The sequence below is a fragment of the Ambystoma mexicanum genome, chromosome 11 (genome assembly GCF_040938575.1).
Source record: "Ambystoma mexicanum isolate Mex_15411 chromosome 11, UKY_AmexF1_1, whole genome shotgun sequence".
NCBI classification, from domain to species: domain Eukaryota; kingdom Metazoa; phylum Chordata; class Amphibia; order Caudata; family Ambystomatidae; genus Ambystoma; species Ambystoma mexicanum.
This window is the reverse complement of record NC_090934.1, coordinates 389490197-389513716: the sequence shown is the minus strand read 5'-3', so window position 1 is coordinate 389513716 and position 23520 is coordinate 389490197. Positions and strand designations below refer to the sequence as shown.

Sequence of the window (23520 nt, the reverse complement as noted above, 5' to 3'; positions counted from 1 at the left end):
CAGCACCACGGCAGCACCCCAAAGGGCCCTAACTCTGCAGCAAGGGGATCCCAACAAAAACAACCTGAACATAACACACCCAGCACAAGCTGATCCAGCTCCCATAAGACGTCTTAGCATACCCCTGCAACAGCCAGCCGGTAGCAACTTAAAGCAGAACAGCAGCCCCCACGCAAATTGGAGACACGCCGGAAAACAAACTGGCTGACAACATCCCAGCGCATCAGACATTTACCGGGCTATCAGCTGAAATCCGAGGGACAAGTTCGAACCAGTTTCACCAGGCAATAAAGTAACTCATAAACCCCCACAGGGGCGCAAAGACCCCAACAAACAGCACAGACCCCTAAAACCAACACCTTGCACCAATACCCTGAACCGCCACCCAGACACCCCAGCTGAGCAGCCAACAACACTGCTCACACAATCTCGCGATGGGGAAATCTGACAAATCACAGCGTAAACTGAACTTTGAAGCCGGCATTTCATCTAAAACACCTAGACACAACAGTGAACTAGAATCCCCGTTACAGGTGTCTGGCCAAGAAGATAGCGACCCCCAATCGCTAGATATCAGAGCACTTCTCCTGGAACTGAAAACCGGAATCAGCAACCTAGATAGCAAACTAGACAACCTCTCATCCAAAGTAGATCAGGTGCAACACCGGCTTGATAACCACAGCGAGCACTTGGATGAAGCAGAACAACGAATATCCAATCTTGACGACGGAGTGACAACCCTAACCACCAGGGTGTCGACTCTTGAAGCCCAAATGAAAACGGCCAATGCGCGAAACGAGGACCTCAAAGGGCGATCTAGAAGGAACAACATCAGGATAGTGGGGGTAAGAGAGAAGCAATTACAGGTCAAAATGGAAGACCACGTGGAAGAGATGTGAAAATCCCTCTTTGGACCAGAGGCACATTCGCATTTATTGTCATAGAGAGCCCACAGAATACCGACATCAAAACCCATTCCCAGAGCACCACCTCGACCAATAATTGCAAAACTACTCAATTACAAAGACAGAGACGCGATCCTCCGAATGGCTAGAGAGAAAGGTGAGCTACAGCATGATGGCGATACCATTCACTTTTATCCCGACTTCTCAACTGCCGTTCAGGCGCAAAGAAGTTCCTTCACCAACATCAAACAAAGACTCCGCACCAACCAGATCCCATACTCGATGCTGTTTCCCAGCCGCCTGACTGAGAGTACAACACCAGGGAAAGACCCAGTTTTTCCAGACCCCCGAGGAAGCAAGCTCATATCAACCAAGCAGGCTGCGTTCCACCCGAGAATAACTAAGCACGCGCTCAAAGAGAAGGGGCCCAGAGAAACCCACCATAGGCAAATGAAGACAACAGAACGCAGCTCAGAATGAAAGAAAACTCCACCGGAACAGAACTTAGGGGTTAAAACACCCCAAGGCCACGCGACTTTGGAAGATCCAAGCGCCCCTAGCACAGCAATGTTCAAATTTACTAGTTACACGTTGCAGAGAAAGGGAAAAATGACAAGCGAGCTGGGGGTTGCTCGTGAGAAACGGGAGGGGAATCCACACAAGTTGGGGGTTCACAAGTTTTACCAAACCCGAGGCAACCCACATGCGCCGCCCACGAGAAGACCACCCCTCGCCCAGTGCCACCATGTCAATGTCCACCACCTCCGCCCTCCAGCAGCTAGCTGCAAAATAATCGCCTGCACAAAGAAACAATAAGACAGTGCCTTCACCGTAGCCACGTGGAATATTAAAGGAGGAAACCAGCCAGCCAAAGTGAGAAAAATGACACAATACCTACGCAGACACAAAATCGACATAGCTCTTATCCAAGAAACCCATTTAAGTCCGACAGCCGAACACCCCTGGGCAAAAGACTGGGGATGCCACCGCTACTTCGCATCATTTTCGTCATACGCCAGAGGAGTAGCCTTCCTTATCAACAAAGCGACTAACTTCAGACTGATCTCAGAAAAAAAGACACAGAGGGCAGATCGCTCCTGATACATGGAACAATCGATGGAGAAGATATCACACTAGTGAACTCATACGGCCCAAATACCGAAAGTCCCAGCAACTTTGAATGGGTAATGACCCAACTAAACACAGCCAGGAGGACCACGATCATATGGGGCGGAGACCTCAACACAACACTCAATCCATCCAAAGATAAGTCGCATAATACAACATCAGCCCAATCCAAAGCAAGATTGCAAATCATTGAAATCTGCAAGGCCTATGACCTCGTTGATCTCTGGGGACACAAATACCCAAACGCCCGAGACTTCACCTTTCACTCCTGGGTTCACAAAACTAGTTCAAGAAAAGACTATCTTCTGGTGTCCACTCACAGCCGCCTGCAATGGATTTACCGCCGGCGGTAATATTGCGAATTCTCGGCGGATTTCCCCCCAGCTCAGAGCTAGGGCGAAATCCACCGAAGTCCTGATTTGGCTGACCCTTAAATCCAGCGGTAATAGCGCGACGGCCAGATTTAAGGGTTACCGCCAAAGTCGTGATCAGGCCCACTGTCTTTGCAGAAGAACTTTGAACTGAAATAGAGACTTTCCTAGACATCAACCAAGGATGGGTGTCCTCACATGGGACTCTGTGGGAGACCCTGAAGTGCTTCATCAGAGGTGTCTGCATGATGAAAGAATGCGGAATTCTAAAGCTAATACGAAGGGAACTGAACGCCAGCGAAGCCCGACTCAAAGAACTCGAGAGTTCGCCCCTAACGGACAATAACCCACAGGCGATCAAGAAAGAATTGGAGTCCTTCCGAAAAGCGCAGCTGAAAGAGAAGTGAAATTCCTGGACAGACACCGCAAAATCCACCAGTACTGTGAGGGGCAACAACACGGGGCACTCCTAGCGAGACTCCTAGCAGCCGACAGGAAACCCACATTGATTGAAACGGTGACAGACCACACAGGCAATACTGTTCACTCTGCAATTGACATCGTCAAAACATTTTGCAGTTTTTACCAAGACCTGTACGACTCAAACTACTCCATAAGCCCTGCAGAGCTGGCACAATATTTAGGCACAGTGGAACTATACTGGGTTGACTCAGAGTCCAGGGAACCATTGAATGCCCCCATCACCACCGAAGAGATCCTAGAGGTCATCAAGGAATTACCTCACACAAAAGCACCAGGACGGATGGCCTGTCCGGCGAATTCTATAAATTCTACGCGGACCTCCTCGCCCCACTGCTCCTGCAGGTATACGACGAAGCCTCGACCAACGACCAACTGCCGCCAACACTCTACATGGCCAATATCATCCTCCTGCATAAACCCGGCAAAGATCCAAACGTATGCGGTTCATATAGACCAATATCATTGATAAATCTCGACAATAACATTTTCACTAAAATCCTAACTAAGAGACTATTACCCCTCATTCCCGCCATGGTGTTGGTAGACCAGGCGGGTTTCATTCCTGGGAAGAACACCTCATATGGGATAAGAAGAATGTTTGGAGCGATGGAAGCCCTCGATCCAGAATGTCAGGCGGTGGCAGTACTACTAGATGCCGAAAAGGCCTTTGACTCGGTCGAATGGCCCTTCCTCTTCACAGTCCTGGAACGGATGGGCCTAGGCAGGTGCTTTATACACCTGATCTCACTGCTCTACAAAAAGCCAACATCTAACATCACACTGGGCGGTCTCAGATCAGTTGACGTGCACTTAAAAAGAGGAACCAGACAGGGCTGTCCACTGTCCGCACTATTGTTCACTTTAGTAATGGAACCCCTGGCCTCCGATCTGCGCATGCATCACCTCCACAGAGGCCTTTCATTCGGCCCTCACAGGATGATCATCTCCTTATATGCAGATGACAGCTCTGTTTCTCCAGCACGCTGACGAGAACCTGAACCCAGCGATGAGAGCAGTAATCCAATTTGGGTGCTTCTCAGGATTGAGAATTAACAGCAAATCAGTCATCGTCCCACTTACCGCCGCCACCACCGAATTCGCTGACGACTTTGGTTTCCAATGGCAACATTCGCATGTGAGATACCTTGGCATCTATATGTCCAGACTGAAAGAAGATATCATACGCGATAACTACAAAGCCACAATAGACTCCATTCAATCCAGATCAATAGGTGGAAATCCCTACCACTGACCCTCTGGGGCAGAGTATCATTGATGAAAATGATCATTCTACCAAAACTACTGTACCTATTCTCAAACATCCCTTTGCTTCTCTCGCAGAGTTTCCTTCAACGCATTAAAAGCATGGTCCTCGACCTCACCTGGGCCGGCAAGGTAGCGAGAGTTGCTTATACCACACTAACTTCACCAACACGACAGGGAGGACTGGCTCTCCCCGATCTGGAACGCTACTATTGGGCAGCCCAAGCACAATTCCTCAGTCAATGGTACGCAACGCAGTTTATAAGACCCCATGTCCAGATAGAGAGAGTGCTTGCGACACCACATCTCCTCCGTGCCATAATCTTCGGCCAATTTCCAGTCAATCAATCATCAATGAACCCTGTTGCCACCACGTACTCAATATGGAGAAATATAGCCAAGAAAAGTGATGTCACGTCCAGATTCTCCCCTCTTCTCCCGATCAAACACATCCCAGGAATCCCCATCACAGCCGAAAAAATATTCCTACTCTGGTCAGAAAAACGACAGTTACACTCCATGAACGACCTCTTCCCGGAAGGTTCATTCCTGACCTTGCAACAAGCCCGAGAAAGAGGGAGCAACAACGCCCTCGATACCTTCATCTACTTCAGACTACGACACTCACTACAGGCAGCAATCCTGTCCTTCCCGCAACAACCACCAGTTTGGCCACTGCTCTATAACACAATTCAAGCCCAAGGAGATGGGCGCCTAGTGACAAACATCTACAAGGCCCTCCTCAAGAGCCAAAAGGAGGTGGGAAAAAAAACTCAACAGCACAATCCCAGATGAGGAATGGGCCTACGTATTGAATCTCACTCAAAAGGTCACGATCAACTTGAGGTTTAAGCTGATACACTTTAATTTCCTCCATCAAACATACCATACACCTGCGAAACTGCATGCCCAAAGAGAAACAATTTCAGCAGAGTGCGACAGATGCGGAGCGCCAGAAGCAGACTTCCTTCACCTAGCATGGTCCTGCCCCCCAGTGGCCACCTTCTGGAGCGCAGTACTGAAAAAAATATCAGCAATAATAGGAACGGACCTCGATACTGACCTGAGAATAGCGATGCTGGGTCTGACCCAATCGCTGCCGAACAGTTAGAAAACTGACAGACCCATTGCTGATCCTGGCACGTAGAAGAGTCGCATACAATTGGGGCAGAGGACCCCCACCAAGCCCGCAGCTCTGGTTGAAAGACATTACATACTGTCAAGACGTAGAAACCGACTTCATTAAGACTTTGCTGCTCCACTCACGCCCTCTGGACATCTGAAGCCCATACATCGCATATTTGCTTTCAACAACAGACGTCTTGGACCCGCAACACCTATCTCCATCACAGAAATCAAGTACCAGCTCGACGCACAACGATGAAGCCTCGGGGGCTGCGCTGCGCGGATAATTGCTTTGGCATAAAGACAATGTTATTACAACGGGCAGGGTGGACTGTGGCGGGGGGAGAGGGTCTCACGTTACGGCCGGCGCATGGCCTTACTGTTTGTTCTGTTTGAAAATGCCAATAAAAAAAGTTTTTTTTTAAAAAAAAACCTGTTTAGCTAGCTTTCAAAGTGTGTGCTTGTCTCATTTGACTTTTGTACTTGCACATTACCCATCACATTGAGCACATGAAAAATGTGGGTGTGTGTGAAAACCGATCTTGTTTTTGTGTATAGTTACAAATGGCGTGTTGCCCAACAGAGACTGAAGCTCACTCACTCACTCACTCACTCTTCTTATAAAAGTGGTTGATTCTAAAAGGTGACCTTGTGTGTGGGATGCTTAAGTGACCATTTGTGGATAGGTCCAAAAGGTGGGCCCGTTAACCTGTGTAACACTGTGTGTAAATCTCAGCAGGGTGGAACATTTGCAACTGTTGGGCATATATGTTTTACCCCTTCCATAAAGGCTCTTACCACAGGAACCTACTATCCGGAAACCTTATGTTGTGAGGTGGTGTTTGCGGCTAGAACCGCCAAGTGTACCTTGAGTGAATTGAATACCAGGCCTGAATCCAGCTTGTCAATAGGATAGGTAACCGCGTCAGATGCTGTACCCTGAGCTGGGTTAACGATGTGTTTGCTACAGCAGGTGACAAATCGTTTCCTCCTGTTGAAATAACATGTGCATGTGTTAGGTTTGCAAACCTCCTTGTTGGTGTCCCTGCATCGTTGCAGTATCTGCAGAGGCCCAAAGTGTAACTTTAGGAGGCAGGCTGCCAAATTCAGGGACTGCTGATTTGCCTGTGTCATCTGCTGGCATTGCAATGTTAGTAGGGGAACATGTGATGTCCCCTCACCTTCAAAAGAATAACATAGGATTGCGTATTGGATTCAGTTTTATAGAGCATTACACTGACATACAGTGTAATGCTCTGACAATTATAGCAACAAAGGGGGCGACGGGTGTGGGACCTAGGTTTAGGTCCCACACCCGTCGCCCCCTTTGTTGCTATAATTAAAATCAGAGTCATACTAGTGTAACAATTTATTGGACTACTCTATGTATAAGAGATGTTGGGTGGGGGCGGGGAGGGGGCGGGTCATGTGCATTGCATCGTGATACTGTTTCTGGGTACTTGGATGCAAAGTTTTGGCCTTTTGCTTTTGTACTTGTGGCAGCACCCCATCTCTTGAACAGTCATGTGTATGACCTTGTACTCAGTTCCCCATCTTGTTCTGGATGAACATATCAGCTGGGACTGTGTGTCAGGAAGATGTCGATCATGCTGGGCTTGTAGGTATAAGTTGTTCTGCGTGCCCCAGTGCCTAATCAGTTGCACTGCTTGGGATAGTAGACAAAGAAAATGGAATCCACCAACTGGGATACCCCTGTCCCCTGAACACCTTTTTACTGGTCAAAACCAGTCAGACAATTATGTAAAAATAAGTACAACAGTTTACAAAATAATTCAAGAGAAGAAATGTTAGACTAAACAGCCCTTTTGTGATTCTTAAGTGAGTGCAGGACAGCAGATATATCATATTATTTTTTTATTTATTTATGTAAGGAAAAAACTGCGTTTCGGGAAGAAGATTCCTTTGATCGGGAGATAATAATTTATATCTGTCAAACAATAGAGAATGAGAGATGTCACAAACTGCATCCCAAAGGAATATTAAAGTTAGAATGCAACAGATTAGTTCAAAGAAAACATTCAAAGAGAACTTATAAACAGACAACTTTATAAGTATAGTCCAAGGGTAACATGCAAACCATACAAAGGGCCTCCTTACGAGTTTGCTGGTCCGGAAACAAGGGTGGCACCCTTGTTTCTGGAATGGCAAACTATGAGTTTTCCTGCCGGGGCCGCTGCGCCCGACAGGTCTGACCCTGCCGGGCGCAGAGGCAACAGTAGGCAGACATTTCACAGAAGCGCCGGCACCGTTAGCAGTGGTGCTGGCGCTTCCGTGAACCCATTCCGTGGAGGGTTTAGGGTCAAAGATTTGAATACAAAGGTTCGAATAACAATACATTCGAATCAAAAGGAGCAGGAAAAAAAAAGACCGAATGCACTTTTTTTGGGGGGGACGGGGACCCCACCAAACCTCATTTTTTTGGCCAAAAACCATTATTTTTACCTATACCAAAACCAAAAATAAATAAATACATTAAAAAAAAAGGTTTTCTGTATTTTTTTTCGGTCCTTTTGACTCAAATGTATTGCATTCGATCCTTTTGTTTTTTGAATTAATGATTGGACACCGCACTACAGTCCTACAGGACTCCACTGGAATGGGGAACAGCATTTTACCTGCGCCAGACTTCCCGGGCCGTCAGACCGACAGGGTTACCGCCGGACTCGTAATCAGGCCCAATGTATGGTTCACTGTAGTTCATGAAAATTGGTACATGAAAAAGCATAAGTTTAAATTCACCTCATGTTCCACATCAGTTATTCCAAAAGATAGACAAAGTAAAGGGCTTAATATGACCAAAAAGCTGTAACAGACTTATAAACAGTCTGTGAACAAAAACAAAAAAGAAAACATCAAGTAAATGTTCTCCTCTAAGGAACAATAGTGTAATCAAAAGAGGAAGAGTGATTGACAGTACCTGTAGTATCAAAGGACGAAGTCCCAATGAACTGAATCACCAAATAGTATCCGTGTAGCTAAAAGTACCAATAAAAAAGCGGATAAAGAAAGAGATAATGCAGCCCTTGAATGCCACAAAAAGCGTGGGTTAAAAATAGAGTAAAGACCCACTCTATTAATGAAACTCACAAAAAGGTGTGAAACAGAGATTCCCAACATGTAAGTGCACGGCATGGAAGAACCTCTGTATACCGAGAGGTTGAGGACTGAAATCTCTGCACTGACTCCCAGTGGCGGCGATGATTAAGTTCAAAAGCCTCTGCATTATCCACAAGGCCTTCTGAGGTCTGGGGCCTCAATACCTTCAACTAGCTCTTCCTAAATATCTTCCCTCTCAAGCTCTTCGCTAATCCACCTCCAACTCCCTCAGGGTCAGTCGCTTCGCCAAGCAGCGAGTTGGTGATAGATTTCTTTCTTCGGCTGGGGCCTCCCTCTGGAACAGCCTCCCGGCCCCTCTGAAACTTGAAGAGAACCATCTTGGTTCCGGAAGCACCTCTAGACCTGCCCTTTTGCTTCTGCTTTCTCTCCTCCTCTTCCCTGCTGATCTCCTGACTGAATCCGAAACTGCACTGGTTACCTGGCTGCCCTCTGATCTCGGACCCAGGTCCCCTCCCCGTCACTTGCACTGCTGCTCTGCACCCCCCGCCCCCGGCATCCCTTGCCCTCGGGGACTGTTCTGTATCCCTACAGCCCCAAATAGCACTTGCCACCTGCTGGCCGTACTTTTACTTATTTATTGTCTTTATTATCTTAATGTTATCCTATGTACTGCACTATCCCCTCCCCTTTCCCTCTGCACTTTTCCCCTTCTCTCCCCCCCCCCCGGCACTTGCGCGATCTCAATGTCACCTGGCCTAGTAGGATTGTTTGTCTTTGTCTTCCCTTTGTTTCCCCTCGCAGGCCTCGTCGCGCCTTGAAACACTTGTTTATAGGCACGTTATAAATGCCATATCATATATAAACAAAGATGGCCGACAAAACGGTGTGACGTAATGTGATATCATCACATGGAGGCCAAGTGACGTCATTGCTTTGCCATGCACTCAAGGGGAGAGGATGAACCGAGAAGGAAACTAAACGGAAGACCCAGATAAATAAAATCAACAAAAGAAATTACTGGCAACTTGTATGTGCTCCATTTACAATCTATGTACAGCAACTATAGGTATGCTGTATTCTTGATCTGAAAATTCACATAAATGATTACACAATAGAAACAAATAATAGTACAATCATGTCCCATAATTCCAGGGTAGAAACCTAATCAGCAAAGAATTATAATAGCATATTGATGATATTTGACCAGTAAATAGGTGCGCAGTGGACAGGGGCATCCCAGTTGTTGGAAACCATCTTCTTGGTTTTTCATCCACTGCCTATGTGTCAGGGCAGTTTTACATCCCCTGCACCCAAGCTATTTTCAAACCTTTTGATTTTGAGGTTTACAATACACTGTAACTGGTTGGTGTGCACTGGAACATTTATACATTGTCTTGTACTGTTCCCTGTTTTCAGTGTGACACAATCCGTTCTATGCACACATAGCCATAATATGTATTTAAAAAAAAATGTATGAACTAACTGAGAAACATGCGACTACATTAGCCTTCTCAGAAGAAGAGGCTAGTAGAATTCTATCTCTGATTAGTAATCTTGATACATCACTGGCAGTCAATGGCAATCCTACTAAATTGGCCACTCAATTAGAGCACCTAATTAGGAGAGAGATATCGCAAAAAGTGCATGCCTCTACCCTAGCTCAATATTTTAAATCTCAAAGGATAACGGGATTTTGTATTTATTTATGCCCTACTTCTTGCAAGGACAGATTAGGTTTCATCCAGAAATGGAAACAAATTCTTTACAAATGCTCTTTAGTCCTCATCCTCACTTGGATTCCCATGGCATCACTTACACTAACTACGTGGACGATACAAAAATCCTCCTCTCCCTCACTGGCGGCTAACTTCATGACATCACTGCACTCAACATCATCTATGAAACCATCCAAACATGCAGTAGCGGAGGCAACATTTGGTGCTGGAGCAGATAATAGGCACCAGTGGGAGACTAAGGGGGCACACTGGGCACAAACTGGGCACCACTGGGGAACAAGGAGGGGCGGCCGCCCCACCTGGCACCACCCTGGCTGCGCCACTGCAAACATGGATGAAATCCCATCTGCTCTACCTAAATGACAGCAAAACTAAAATCCTTTTTGTTGGTGCATGAGCCCTTCTCACTAAACTTGACCCAGCCTACCAAGCCTTCGCGATAGATGGTATCACTATCCCGGTCTCAGTGACTATAAAAACACTGGGTGTCTACCTCGATGCCACTCTCAACATGACCAGGCATGTCAATGCCATTGCCTCATCCACCATGAAGCTCATAAACACCAGCAAACCATTTGTGTCCACAAGTAACTGGATTACTATTGCTCGAACCATTATTGGCTTAAAACGTGACTACTGCAATGTTCTCCTTGCGCGCACCACTGAAAGAAACCTTAGCAAGTAGCAAGTTATACAGAGCAATGCTCTCCTTGTTGCCCTCTGCCTCTCTACACGTGATCACATCACAACTTCTAGGAGAAATGTTCACTGGCTCCTGATTCAGGAACGCATCAATTTCAAAGTTCTCGCCATCACTCACTGATGCCTTTCTAACTCAGCCCTGACCTACCTGTCACAAAGACTAGTAAGAGCCTCCTCTACAAGACTTACATGATCCTCTAACTCCCATTGCATCATTATTCGCAGATTCAAGCGCAGCAAAGCAGGAGGCTCCAGCATTCCAGGCATTGCCTCCACACTCTGGAACTCTCGAACGCCCCCCCTTCTCTCTGAACTCTCCTACTGGTCTTTCAGTAAACTTGTAAAAACCTGACCAACTAATTCTGACTACCTTGATCCCAGTTTCATCCATGTACCTTCTTGACAGTGTCCTCTGTAACCTGAGCCTAGATGCCCCCGGGTTAAGTGTGCTTAACAAATGCATAAATACATAAATATAAGTGGGGCAAACTACTAGGAAGGTACAGGAGAGATGGATAGAACATAAATCAAATGTTCAAAAACGTAATCAAAATTCACCAGATCACAGACACTTTATGGAGAAGTGTCATAATATTGCCCAAATTAGATTGATTGTTTTAGAAGTGGTAAAATACCCTTCAAGAGGTGGAGATCTAACCAAGAAATTGACTCAATGAGAAATGTACTGGATTCATCTTCTTGATAATTTGTCTCCAAGGGGTAAGCATGAAGACTTTGGTCCACCATGTTACATTTAATTAAGTTGACAGACATTAATCTAATACCTATCGGTATTACTACTGTATGAGTGGCTCATGTATGCTCTTTCATGTGCAACCGTTGTAGGAGTACAATAGTCTGATATCTGACTTCTAGTTTGGTTTGCACTGTACATAATTATTGATTTATGACACAACTTTCTTATGCTTGTAATACTATTGATAGTGATCTATTCTGAGCCTTCCTTCTCTTTCAATACCCTTTCATGCGATTATAACTCTTTGCTGGTTATGTTTCTACCCTGCAATCATGGGACATGATTGTACTATTACTTGTTCTGATGGTGTAATAATGTACTTGCATTTTCAGATCAAGAATTCACCATACCAATAGTTGTCATATACAGATTGTAAATAGAGCACATACAAGTTTCCAGTACATTATTATTATTTTTTTTTTAAATCTAGGTCTTCCATTTATTTTTTTCTTGGTTCAGCCTCATGCCTTAGCGCGTCCTACCATGATAACGTCACTGCAGCCCTACGTGATGACATCATCAGATCACGCCGTTTTGTCATCTTTGGTTATATATTCACCTCTCGGTATATGGATGTTGTTCCACACAATGCACCATGCACATATACGTTGGGAATCTCTGTTTTGCAACTTTTTGTGAGCTTCATTACTACAGAGGGCCTTTACTCCCACTTTTTATGGCATTCAAGGGCCGCATTATCTCTTTCTTTACCCGCTTTTTTATTTGTACTTTTAGGCCCATGATACTCTTTAGTTACCAAGTTCATTGGGACTTGGACCTTTGATACTACAGATACTGTCAATCTCTCTTCCTCTTTTGATTACACTATTGTTCCTTAGAGGAGAATATTCAATTGATGTTTTTTTTTTTTTGACACCATCATTTTTTATAAGTCAGTTACAGGTATTTGGTCATATCCTTTGGAATAACTTTAATGTGCAACATGAGGGAATTTAACTTTACGTTTTTTTCATATAACAATTTTCCTGAACTACAGTGAACCCCTTGGACTATACTTATAAGGTTGTCTGTTTATAAATGGTCATTAAGTTTTCTTACAATCCAAGATTAGTCCAATTTTTTTATGTATTTAATAGTTTTTTTATAACGCGCCTAATACCGTACCTGAGTTTGGATCCGGGATTCGAACCTCTGTTGCCCTGCGTGGTCTTGCTTCCAAGACCAGCACGTTTCCCCTGTGCTATCCTCCTTCAAAGTTTAATATTCCTTTGGGATTAAATGGGTGACATCTCGCATTCTCTGTTGCTTGATGAAGGGGATCTTCTTCCCGAAATGCGTTGAGGGTGTATCTTCATACAAAAAGTTAAAAAAAAATAATATGATAAATCTGATGTCCTGGATTCACTAAAAAATCGCAGAGTGCTGTTTAGTCTAACATTTCATCTCTTGAATTATTTTGTAAACTGTTATGCTTACTTTTACATATGCGTGTGACTGGTTTTGACCAGTACAAAGGCGTGCAGAGGACAGTGGTATCCCAGTTGTTGGATACCGTCTTTTATCCACTGCCTAGGTGTCAGGGCAGTTTTACCCCCCCTGGATGCATACTATTTATGAACATTTTTGATTTTGAGGTTCAAACTATACTGTAACTGGTTGGTGTTTGGACTGGAACATTTGTACATTGTACTGGTTGGGATAGTGTTTGGGAGTGACTGTCCCCCTTTGTGTTTACATGAAACATTGCCATAGTGTTGTTGGTCCTTACGAGAGAACCTTTCCCTTGTATTTGTGCTCAGATGCTGCTTTCCACTAGGTAAATCTCTTTAAATCCCAAGAGATGGATATGTTAACTGCGCCTCCTGCGCAGTGTACTTGCCTTAGATTTGGAGTTCTTAAGGCGTACTCCCCACCATGTCATCAAGGCATCTGTTGTGATGGTCACTTGTACATGGGGATTTAAAATTGGGCATTGAAAGGGGCTAATTTGTCCTCCAAGGATTGTGCTTCTATGGGCCTCATTATGACTCCGGCAGTAGCCGCGCTGGTAAAACCGGCACAGCTGCCACCGGAATCCTTTTTTTTTCGGTGCCTGGGAATGGGCAATTACCAGGGCATTGCTAGAACTGTAATTGTCCATTCCCGGGCGCCAGAAAAAAATGCTCCTCATTCCCACTTGAGCCCAAGAGGGCTCAATGGGAATGGGGAGGCCGGATGCACCGGCACCATTCAGAATGGTGCCGGTGCATCAAACATTGTCTGCTCACCGTGCCGGTCCACCCGCCAGGTCATACCTCGGGGGCGAAAAAAGGCACCTGCGAGCAGAATTCGTAGTATGCCGGTCCGGTAACTACGGTACCGGCAAGCTTACCGGTACCGTAGTTACTGGACCAGCAAACTTCTAATGAGGCCCAATGTCTCTCTGACCACTCTCCCGCCTGCTCCTGTGTTGTGCCTCTGCACTATTTGACAGGGCTCAGTAAAAGGTGAGGGAGCCGTCTTTGGATATCGTAGCTGCAAAACTCTCACTGTGATATTTGCATACCCACAATACTTGGCATGCAAACAAATATTTAAAGCATCAACATGATGATTTGGGCCGCCTAAGACGAGCCAGAATATGTCAGAAATGTTCCTACACACAATTATTTTTTAGGCCAAATAAGATTGTTGTCAATATCGCCTTGCATGATATTTTGGTTGGGATTTGCCAGAGCATTCATTAAGGCCTATGCCCAATGGAAGTCTGAAAACCTGGAAGTATGCAGATTGCCTGAAAAGCATTGTAGATTTCTGAATATCTATTGCCCCTATGGTAGGTATGACTAGTGGCAGGAATATGTCCATACCCATAAACCTTGTAGGCCAGTAAAGTTCTTACCTTATATGTTACTGGTAACACTGCTAAAGAAGTAGAGGCTGAGCATGAAATGTGCCTATCCAACATCCTTAGATGGCAAATCAAGTAGGTTTGAACTGTCTGGGGTAACGTAAACAAGGTAGAGCAGGATAGTGAGACTAGGTAGTATCATTTCATTTTTTAACAGGTAAAGCCAATGGCATGTAAGTGCTGTGGCTTGTGCATTAGAAATGCTTGAGAGGTGGTAATTGTCTGTGTGCACTGTTAATACTCTTCTGAGCAGCACCTAGAGGGAAGATGGGCAAGCACATATGCGCACAGCTTAGAGGGAACATGGGTCATCAATGCTGTACAACTACATCAACATAACTTTAATATCACTCTTTTGGAAGTGATCCTTTAGATTATCCAACTAGCCATTGACTGTATTAACACCTGAAAACCTATGTAGATAGCCCCATAACTGCCTTACCTTCTTCAGTCTCTCAAGACCCAAGGTTCACATTGGGTCACACATAAAATACCATATAAAATGATATGTTTAACAAACAGTTTCGTAGGCACAAATTGGGGTGAAAATAAAACATGGATTGGGGGTGTTCTGAAGTAAATTACAGTTGTCAGGGTTGTCCCTCTCTACTATGAACTCAGTTCCTGGGGAAACTAAAAATGTAGTGGCTATCAGGGTAGCAAAAAGTGTCAAAAACAATAAATCTCCCTGGTTTCATTAAGCCTGGGCCCTGGCCTATACTAGTAGCTTAATATCATAGGAAGCAGTGTCACAGACTCGGGATCAAGTGACTTCTGCATCCTTCCCCCCATTTTCTCTGGGTCCCATCCGTCACACTCATAGACTAGGGTTTATGGAGTTGCACAACTGCATGGGAGCCGGATGGTTGTTATGTACTCAGTGGTGTCTTATAGCTGGCCTTGCCCAGGCCTGACACAAAGGAAAGCAAGAGGCTGGGCCTGACTGTCTCTGGTGTTTCTTCTGGGGGCTCTTGCAACCCTGACTCTCTAGTCCCATCTGCCTCGCCTCCTTTCCATGTTGCTTCAAACTTGTACTTAAAGATCTCTTCCTTAAAGTATCTGTGGCCTGGTGTACCTCTGAGCCACTGCACCAGATGCTAATTTTTTCATCCATCTTCTCCCTTGATTTTATATATTTCCCATCTTCTTTAACGCTTCTTTATACCAATTTCTTCCTTATTCTCTCTACTTCTCAGATGCACCCTGACCTCTCCTCGCCTCTCTTTGTCACCTCTCCCACCCTTCTGAATGATTTTCTATTCCTCTGATTTTCTCAATTGTTTTTTGATTAACAAGTTTTCTCTTTCCTCTATCTCCTTCTCTGTCTTACTCTACCTTTCCGCACTAAGCAGCTCTTATTCCTCTCCCCATTCTCCTCCCATCCAACCTTCTTGAGTTCTCTGATTCCAGCCCTCTAGCCCACTGATTTCCCTGTCTTCTGAGACATGTTCTACACAACCTGCTGAGTCTTTCTTGCACCTGCTCGCTGGGTCCTTTTCCAGACCTCTGCATCTCTGACTTCCACTCCTTTAGGGCATTTCTCTTCCCAAGTTCAGACCTTTGTGTTTTCCTCCCCCAATCACCTAGGTTGCTCTGACCCTACCCCTCTGGGTCATTTTCCCAGCCCTCTGGGCCCCCACCTCTCCACCATTATGGTCTCTATCTTCCAAGGCTCCTGAGTCTCTCCCTCTAACAGGATTCACTCTTTCCCAGCCCATGGGTCCCCCAACCTCCAACCTCCTCCTCACCAAAGGCTCCCCAGTCCTGCAGCCTCCTAGCTCTCCTCTCCAACTTCCCACCTCCGGCTTACCTCATCAGCTCTTGGCAAAGGACCACCTCCTCTGGACTGCCAACAGGCCTTTTCTTTTGTAAGCCCCTAGCCCCCCCCCCCCAATCCCTCTGAGGCATGACACCTTGGATGTGTCACCTTAGGCAACTGGGTTAAGGACCAGCTGATGTCCACCACCCCCAGGGTATGGCACCCAGCCCGATGTGGGACCCAGGGCCAGCCAGTCTTTCTGCCTGGATGGACCTATCTCTGGTTTTCCATCCTGGCCCTGCCCTTAGAATTTGTATGGTATGGTATTGCTTATTTATATAGAGCCTATACACAGGCAAGTGTTTCAAAGCGCTCGCGTGATTTTATAAGACAGAAAATGCATAACCAAAACTACTTCTTCCCGATCGATTGAACATCCCATTGAAAACCACACCAGTAGTAGTCGAATGGATTGAAGTTCTACACGCCTCAAAGGTTGATTTAATAACACAAAATGAAACGTACAGGTATAGAACAAATGTGGAATGTGTACGCGTAATATCTTACAATGCAATAATTGAACATTAAGACTTGATAAGCATGAAACTGACCTAAGGTATTTGATTAGAAATGACAATGCTAAACAATCAGTTAAAACGGTATTTGGTATTGACAGAATCGAAGCCTTGCTCTCCCCCATGCAGAGCAAAGCATGCAGACATGTAGGGAAGTCACCAGTTATTGGGACATTTCTATACCCCTCTGCAGGCAACAGTCCTGAAGACAGTTGGATTGAACTGAAAGATTCCCTTGTCGCTTGGTCAACCTGTTGTGATCGCTTTATTTGAAAGGTGAATATTCAGTTACAGCCCTAATGTCCCTACAAAGGCTTATCCAGGGCTGTGGGACTAGGCGAGAGAAGGCAGATAGATACCCCTAAAATAGTGAGCACTACAGGTGAAAGGTGGTTGGCTAATCTTAGGCTTTGGGAAGTTTCATGTACCAGCTGTTGAGGGGTATAAGGGAGACGATCCGGACAGGAGAAGATATTCTGGTTTTGACAGGATGTGTTTAAGATAAATTGAGGCCATCAAGACCTGGAGTTAATTGGGCCCTTTCTATTCACCCATGGCCAAAGTCACCTATAGAGTGCCACAGGGTTCCGAGCTGCCCCTGTTCAATGTTCACCTCGCTGTTTGACATCTAAAATGCCTATGCGATGTCTCTTAAATCCTTGTTGCTAACACTCAAATGTATGTTAAAGTTTCAGCATCACAAGTTGAGTTCCAAACACCCCAATATTGCCAAACAAAGACACTTTTTTAATGGATGTGGGCGAATTGCCTACAGCCCAATGGCTTGAAAACTGAAGTTATCTTTTCCACAGGAAAAATGTACAGGCTATGCAATCATTTATCACCTCCACAATGTGTTGCAGGGTTTTCCCTTTTGATCAATAACGTTAAATATTTGAGGCTTCTTGTTTGATAATCTGATAGCCCCAGACCCCTCAGATACATGCAGTGGCCAGCAGCTTTTTTCTCAACTGTGTAACTTTAGGAAAACTGAAGCCTTTTCCCTCCATTGTATTGTTTGAGGCTGTAAACACCAGCCTGATTTTGACAATGCCTTATAAGCAGCCCAGCACACCTTTTTGGTCAATACGTTTCAGAAAGTTCATAACTCTGCTGTTTGTATGGTTAGTGGACCCGGCAATTAACTTGAAGATCACTACAGTGGCTTGAGGCACATAGACTGCCTGACCTTTAATACTAACATGGCGAGGCACCCGCTTATCCTGTGGCCAAAAGTGCCATGGATCATCAGAAATTCTAATAAATGCCTTCTTATAATTCCCTCCTTCAAATATACAGCTAAAGGAGGCAAAGGCTTGAACAGCCAAACGGATGCCTTCGTGTCTGTGTGAATTTGGCATGGCATCTGCAGTCCTGAGAGACCCTCAGGGGTAGGGTGTGCTATAGGCCTACATACAACACTCAATCGCGATATGAACAAGGAGATTGGACTCACTCAGGGCAGTCTTCCCTGCTCTCACTCATCACCCATAAAATTCGACACTACCCCCAAATCATAATAAAAGGGGACCATGAAAAGTAAGAGCTCTGCATCCCACTGGACAACAACATGGCAAACATCTCCACTCTTAGGTCAAAGGCAAACTACAACTCCAAATGTTCAGTCTAGCATCTTACGCCACCATTAGGAGTCTCATTAATCCGAAATCACATCTTTGCCCCCATCTGACTCACCTCCTTCTCCTAGCACCTTTACACTGCATTACCTCGGCTTCCCGTGCTCCCACATCATATCCCAATCCCATGTCCATTACGTCCATGCCAATCAATGTAACCCCCCTTACCTGATATGTTACCCTCCACACCATGTACAATGCTGCATTGATTCCCAGCTGGGTGCACGCAATATAAAACCCCAAATACAAAATACACACATGGATCTCCTTGCGCATTGCAGTATCTTTCCTACTAATACCTCACTGGCCTCTACCTCACTGACGCCAACTGAGCAATGCCACAGCTCACCTCCTAAGCTCTGTTACAGCGCCCACTCTTCAGGCCAGTGGCTAACCCAATACCCCATTGCCATCATCTAAGAGATCTTGGGTTTGCCTTCTGAATAAGGCACATGCCCAAGTGTTGCTGCCGCAAACCACATGGAACTATTGCAGAGCTCAGGGCTCAGGAGCTTCCAACCTGTACGTTTCAAGTTTTGATCTGCCCATCTTCTACCCCACTGACACCCCAGCCACATCTCTTTACATGCAGATCTAGGTACAACGAGCCCACATACATGGCAGGGATGTGTCATACTCAAGACCTCTTAGGTTACATGACACAAAAATGTCATTAATCATCACTCAGCCATGACAGGAGTCGTGTAGGGGGTTGTGCCTCAGCCAGAGACGTGTGCCTCATGCATGGGCGTGAGGCCTCATCCTGGAACTCCTGCCTCATACTGGGTAGATGAGCATCAAACAATGAGTCTACTGTGTCCTCGTGCATTGCATCAGGGCACCTGGAGAAAGATATTCATCATCTAGGGAGTTGTGCCTCATACAGCAATGTGTATCTTGTGTAGGTAGCTGTACCTGATGCATGTAGTCCAATCTTACACACAGAGTTGTGCTGCATGCAGGGAGTTTTGATTCATGCTGGGTGTTCTATCTCATAGATTCAGATGCTTCATCCAATAAGTCAGGCCTCGTGCATTGAGTTATGCCTCATGCTCGAAGTTGTGCAGGGAGCGGTGCCTCATGCAAGGGTTTTTGGATTGTGCCGAGAGTTGGCCCTTGTGCAGGTAGCTGTCTAAGGTGTTTGGTCCTTTGCTGCCAATTATGACAGCTGAATGAAGTTAGGCCTCATGCAGGGGGTCCATTCCTTCTGCAAGGAGTGCTATCTCCAGTATGGAGTGGACATGCATTTTGTAGGCGGTTGTACATCTGGCATGGGTGTGTGTCTCATGCAAGAACTTAAGCCTAGTGAAGGAAGTCATTGTTCATACAGGAAGTCCCAACTCATGCAATGCGTCCAACCTCACACAGAGAAAAAGGGCATTACAGTGGGTGTGACTCATGCAGGAGGTTAACCCGCATACATAAAGCCATGCTTTAAGGTGGGTGTTGATCTTCATGTAGAGACAGCGGCTTCCTGCAGGGAGTGGTGCATCATGCAGGAAGCTGGGATTGAGCAGTGCATTAAACTTCATTGACAAAACTCATCCTCGTGCACAGAGGTTGGGTCTCATGCGGAGAAGCAGGGCTCACACATAGAGCCGTGCCTCATGCGGGAGTTGTAGGATGTTGGGCTTCGCATATGGAGTTTGGCCTCATGCATGAAGGTGACCTTCAAGCAGGGAGTTGAGCCTTATGCAGTGAGTCATGTCTTAAGTAGGGATCATGGCTTCACATAGAGAGTTATTCCTCATAATGGGAGTCGCATCCCAAGCAGTGAGTTGTGCCCCATGCAGGGTATTGTTCCTCACACGTGGAGCTGCGGTTCATGCAGAGATCTGGACCCTGTACAGGCAGCAAGCTCCTGGGTATTTGGCATTAACCAGTGAGCAGGAGCTAGCACTGGGGAATGAGGAGCTAGTACATAGCGTTCCGCAAAGCAATCTTCCGCATACTATGCAAAGTGAACATTGTATCCATTACTTACGAGCCCGGCCTTATGCTTTAAATGTCATAAAGATTTGTTCTAAGGCTTATTTATAGATGGTCCCAAATACAAAGAGTTGATGTCTAACAGGAACATTTGTTTGGTATCAGATGGCTTGGGGAGCCAAAAGTAGCTCCTGCTAGGTGTTGGTGTCAAGCTAACCAAGCTCTTCTAGGCTGCAAGCAGGAGCTAAATAGCTCCCAGCCCCCCTCAATTTCGAACCCTGTTGTACAGGCAATTGCACCTTGGGTAGATAGTAGAGCCTTGTGCAGGGAGCCAGACTCTATGCAGGGTTCCTGGCCTCACTTCGGGAGTCGAGCATGCATCGTTTTGTGCCTCATGCAGGGAGGGTGGCCTCATTAAAGAAGTTTTGTCTCATGCAGGGGTTTGGGTGTCACACAGGGAGTGAGACCTCAGGCAGGGATCCATGGGTCAAGCAGAACATGATGCCTCTTGCAAGGAGTAAAGTCTCCTAGAAGGAGTCAGACTTCATTCAGGTATTGGGAGCTCATGCAGGTTTTTGGGGGCCCGCTAGATAGCTGTGCCCGATGCAGGATAGCATGCCTCATTGAGTTGGTCCCATCACGTGCAATGAATCTTGTTTCACTCAGGGAGCCATACTTCACGCAAGGTATTCATCCTCGTGATTGGAGTTAGTCTTTGTGCATGTAATTGTGCCTCATGGGTGGAGTTGCGATTTATGCTTGGAGTTGTGGCTCATGCTAGGCATCGAGCCTCATGCTGGGAGTTGAACCATGTTGATAGATTAGTCTTGTGCAGGGAGTTGGGGCTCTTGCCAGGATCACTTCATGTATCAGTTGGAACACATTAATGGAGTACTTGCCTTATGGGGTGGGGGGTCGAGCCAAATGTATGGAGTTGTTCCTCATTCAGGGAGTTCCATTTCTTGTGCCTCATGCTACCTTTTGATGACAGTTTGCAGTGATCCAGATTGACACGGCGCGAGAGATGGAAAACCCAGATTACCTGATGGAAAGCTACCTGAACTTGGCGCGCAGCAACGAGAAGCTCTGCGAGTTCCAGAAGACCATCTCGTACTGCAAGACCTGCCTGAACATGCAGGGCAGCACTGTTAGCCTGCAGCTCAATGGACAGGTGTGTCTGAGCATGGGCAATGCCTACCTTGGGCTCAGCGTCTTCCAGAAGAGCCTGGAATGCTTTGAGAAGGCTCTGCGTTATGCACACAACAACGATGACAAGATGCTGGAGTGCAGGGTCTGCTGCAGTTTGGGGGGCTTCTACCTGCAGCTCAAGGTAAGGGGTCTCGTGCATGCAGCTCAAAATGAGGTGAGGCGTCTGTTAAATTGTGAAGGTTAAGTGGTGGTATTAATCTGGAGATGTAACGCGCGTGCCTTGCAGCGCAGCACCACACGCTATATCAATATTTAATTCCCAAAATTGTGTTTCCGCTATGGAGTGCCCCACCCGTATGTGGGAGACTCCTTTTTGTTCAGATCTGTGCCATGTATTTTTACACCACATTTCTCCCAAAAATCAAAAATAGTGCCTCTTTTTGTTTGTTCCCTCAAGCAGTTTGTGTCATAGTCCTGCAAACACTCGGGGTTTCTGATGTTTAGTGTGGGATGATGTCGCCTTTGGGTTCCTTCATTAATGGCTGGCGCTCTTGGTTCTGCATTATTGTGGGTCTCCACCGGACTTCCTACTCCACTGTTAGACAAAGGATCTTTCTCAGGGTGAACACCAATGGTTTCAGAATCACTGTGATTGACATTTGGATCTTTTCTTAATTTGTTGAACCACAAAATGTTCCAGGTTGAGGTAAACCATCCCTGATATCCAGTTATCATGTTTCCTTTTTGTTCTAGTATGTGACATGGGTCAGCTTCGAGTAGTGTGGGGAACTTTCCTCCTGGATGCTTGTCCTTAATTAGCACACAGTCTCTCCTTTGTATAGAAGAATTTCAGCGTTTACGTTCCTTGCTCTTCCCTTGAGCTCTACTTCTACGGGCATGGAATGACATGGCCCGGAAGGGTACCAATAAATGCATTGACCAAATGGCATTGTGATAGGCAAGCTACCCATTGAAGAATGCAGTGTCACTTGATATAGTCTCAGTAATCGATAAAGTGCCTGGCGGGATTGGTTTTTTGGTGTCTTGTTATGTGTGAAGCCTTCTTGACGGTCCTCGTAAATCTTTCGACCTTGCCATTGCTTGTGGATATCGAGGTGTTCTTTTTTATGCTTGATTGCCAGTTCTTGTAGATGTGTTTGCAATTCATTGCCTTGAAATGGGGTATGTCGTCTGTTTTGATTCTTTGGTAGTACACGGACTGCCAAGATCTATTTCTACCACAGGATATCACGAAAACTTGTCCATTAGAATCAGTCATTGGCCCCAATTTGGTGATGTATAAAAGTCAGCATTGACAGCTTCCCACTGCATTTCGCTTAGGAATATTGATTGGAGTAGTGCTGGGGGGATCGCCTTCTCCTGAAAACTATCATGACAAGCATTCCTTCAATTCTGTTTCAACCATGACATCGATTCCCAGAAAAAAAGGGGGTTTCGCTAGGATTCTGGATTTGGTCTCCTTTATTACTTGATGCCCTGCATGATCAAATTGTGCTGCTCTGATCCAGAGTGACTGCATACCAAGATGCAGCAATCTGGTAGATTTCCTTCTGTTGATAGAGAGAACACCTGTCTTGCACCCATGAGTGCCTGGAGTTCAGACTTCCTGGTTGGCGTACAATGTTCATTTTCTGCCAATATATTATTCCACCTTCTTGTTCGGTGGCCTTGCATGGCTCATGTGTTGCTGTTTTTATTTCTTGCAGTCATAGGGCAATCGGGCAACATCTGAAATGTTCTTCGATGCGATGAGCTTGTTCAATTTCTTATCTGATCTATGGTGCCTCTACAAGCAATGAGCCGCATGGGTTGCCCCTGGTCTGTATTACGTACAGCACTAATACTCTTGTAGTTATAATGCTTTTCTATTCTTGGTGGGGCGATTTGGTGCAGATCCTCTGAATAATAATAACAGCAGTTTTTGATCCATCATAACTGTGAATGGATGTCCATATAAGTACAGATAGAAATGATGACATCCACATAGTATGTTCATCGCTTCTTTTTCAATTTGTTAGTATCTTTGTTCATTTTGTGTCACAGCTCCCCTA

The 23520-nt window shown here is 45.7% G+C and overlaps 1 protein-coding gene across 2 annotated transcripts in view; it reads left to right on the top strand.

Moving 5' to 3' along the window:
* Positions 1 to 23520, top strand: part of RAPSN (receptor associated protein of the synapse) — a 447427-nt gene that overhangs the window by 160693 nt on the left and 263214 nt on the right. For both annotated transcript variants that reach the window (XM_069623106.1, XM_069623107.1), the window contains exon 2: positions 21291 to 21629. In XM_069623106.1, the coding sequence (XP_069479207.1) occupies positions 21291 to 21629 (339 nt within the window). The remainder of the gene's footprint in view (positions 1 to 21290; positions 21630 to 23520) is intronic.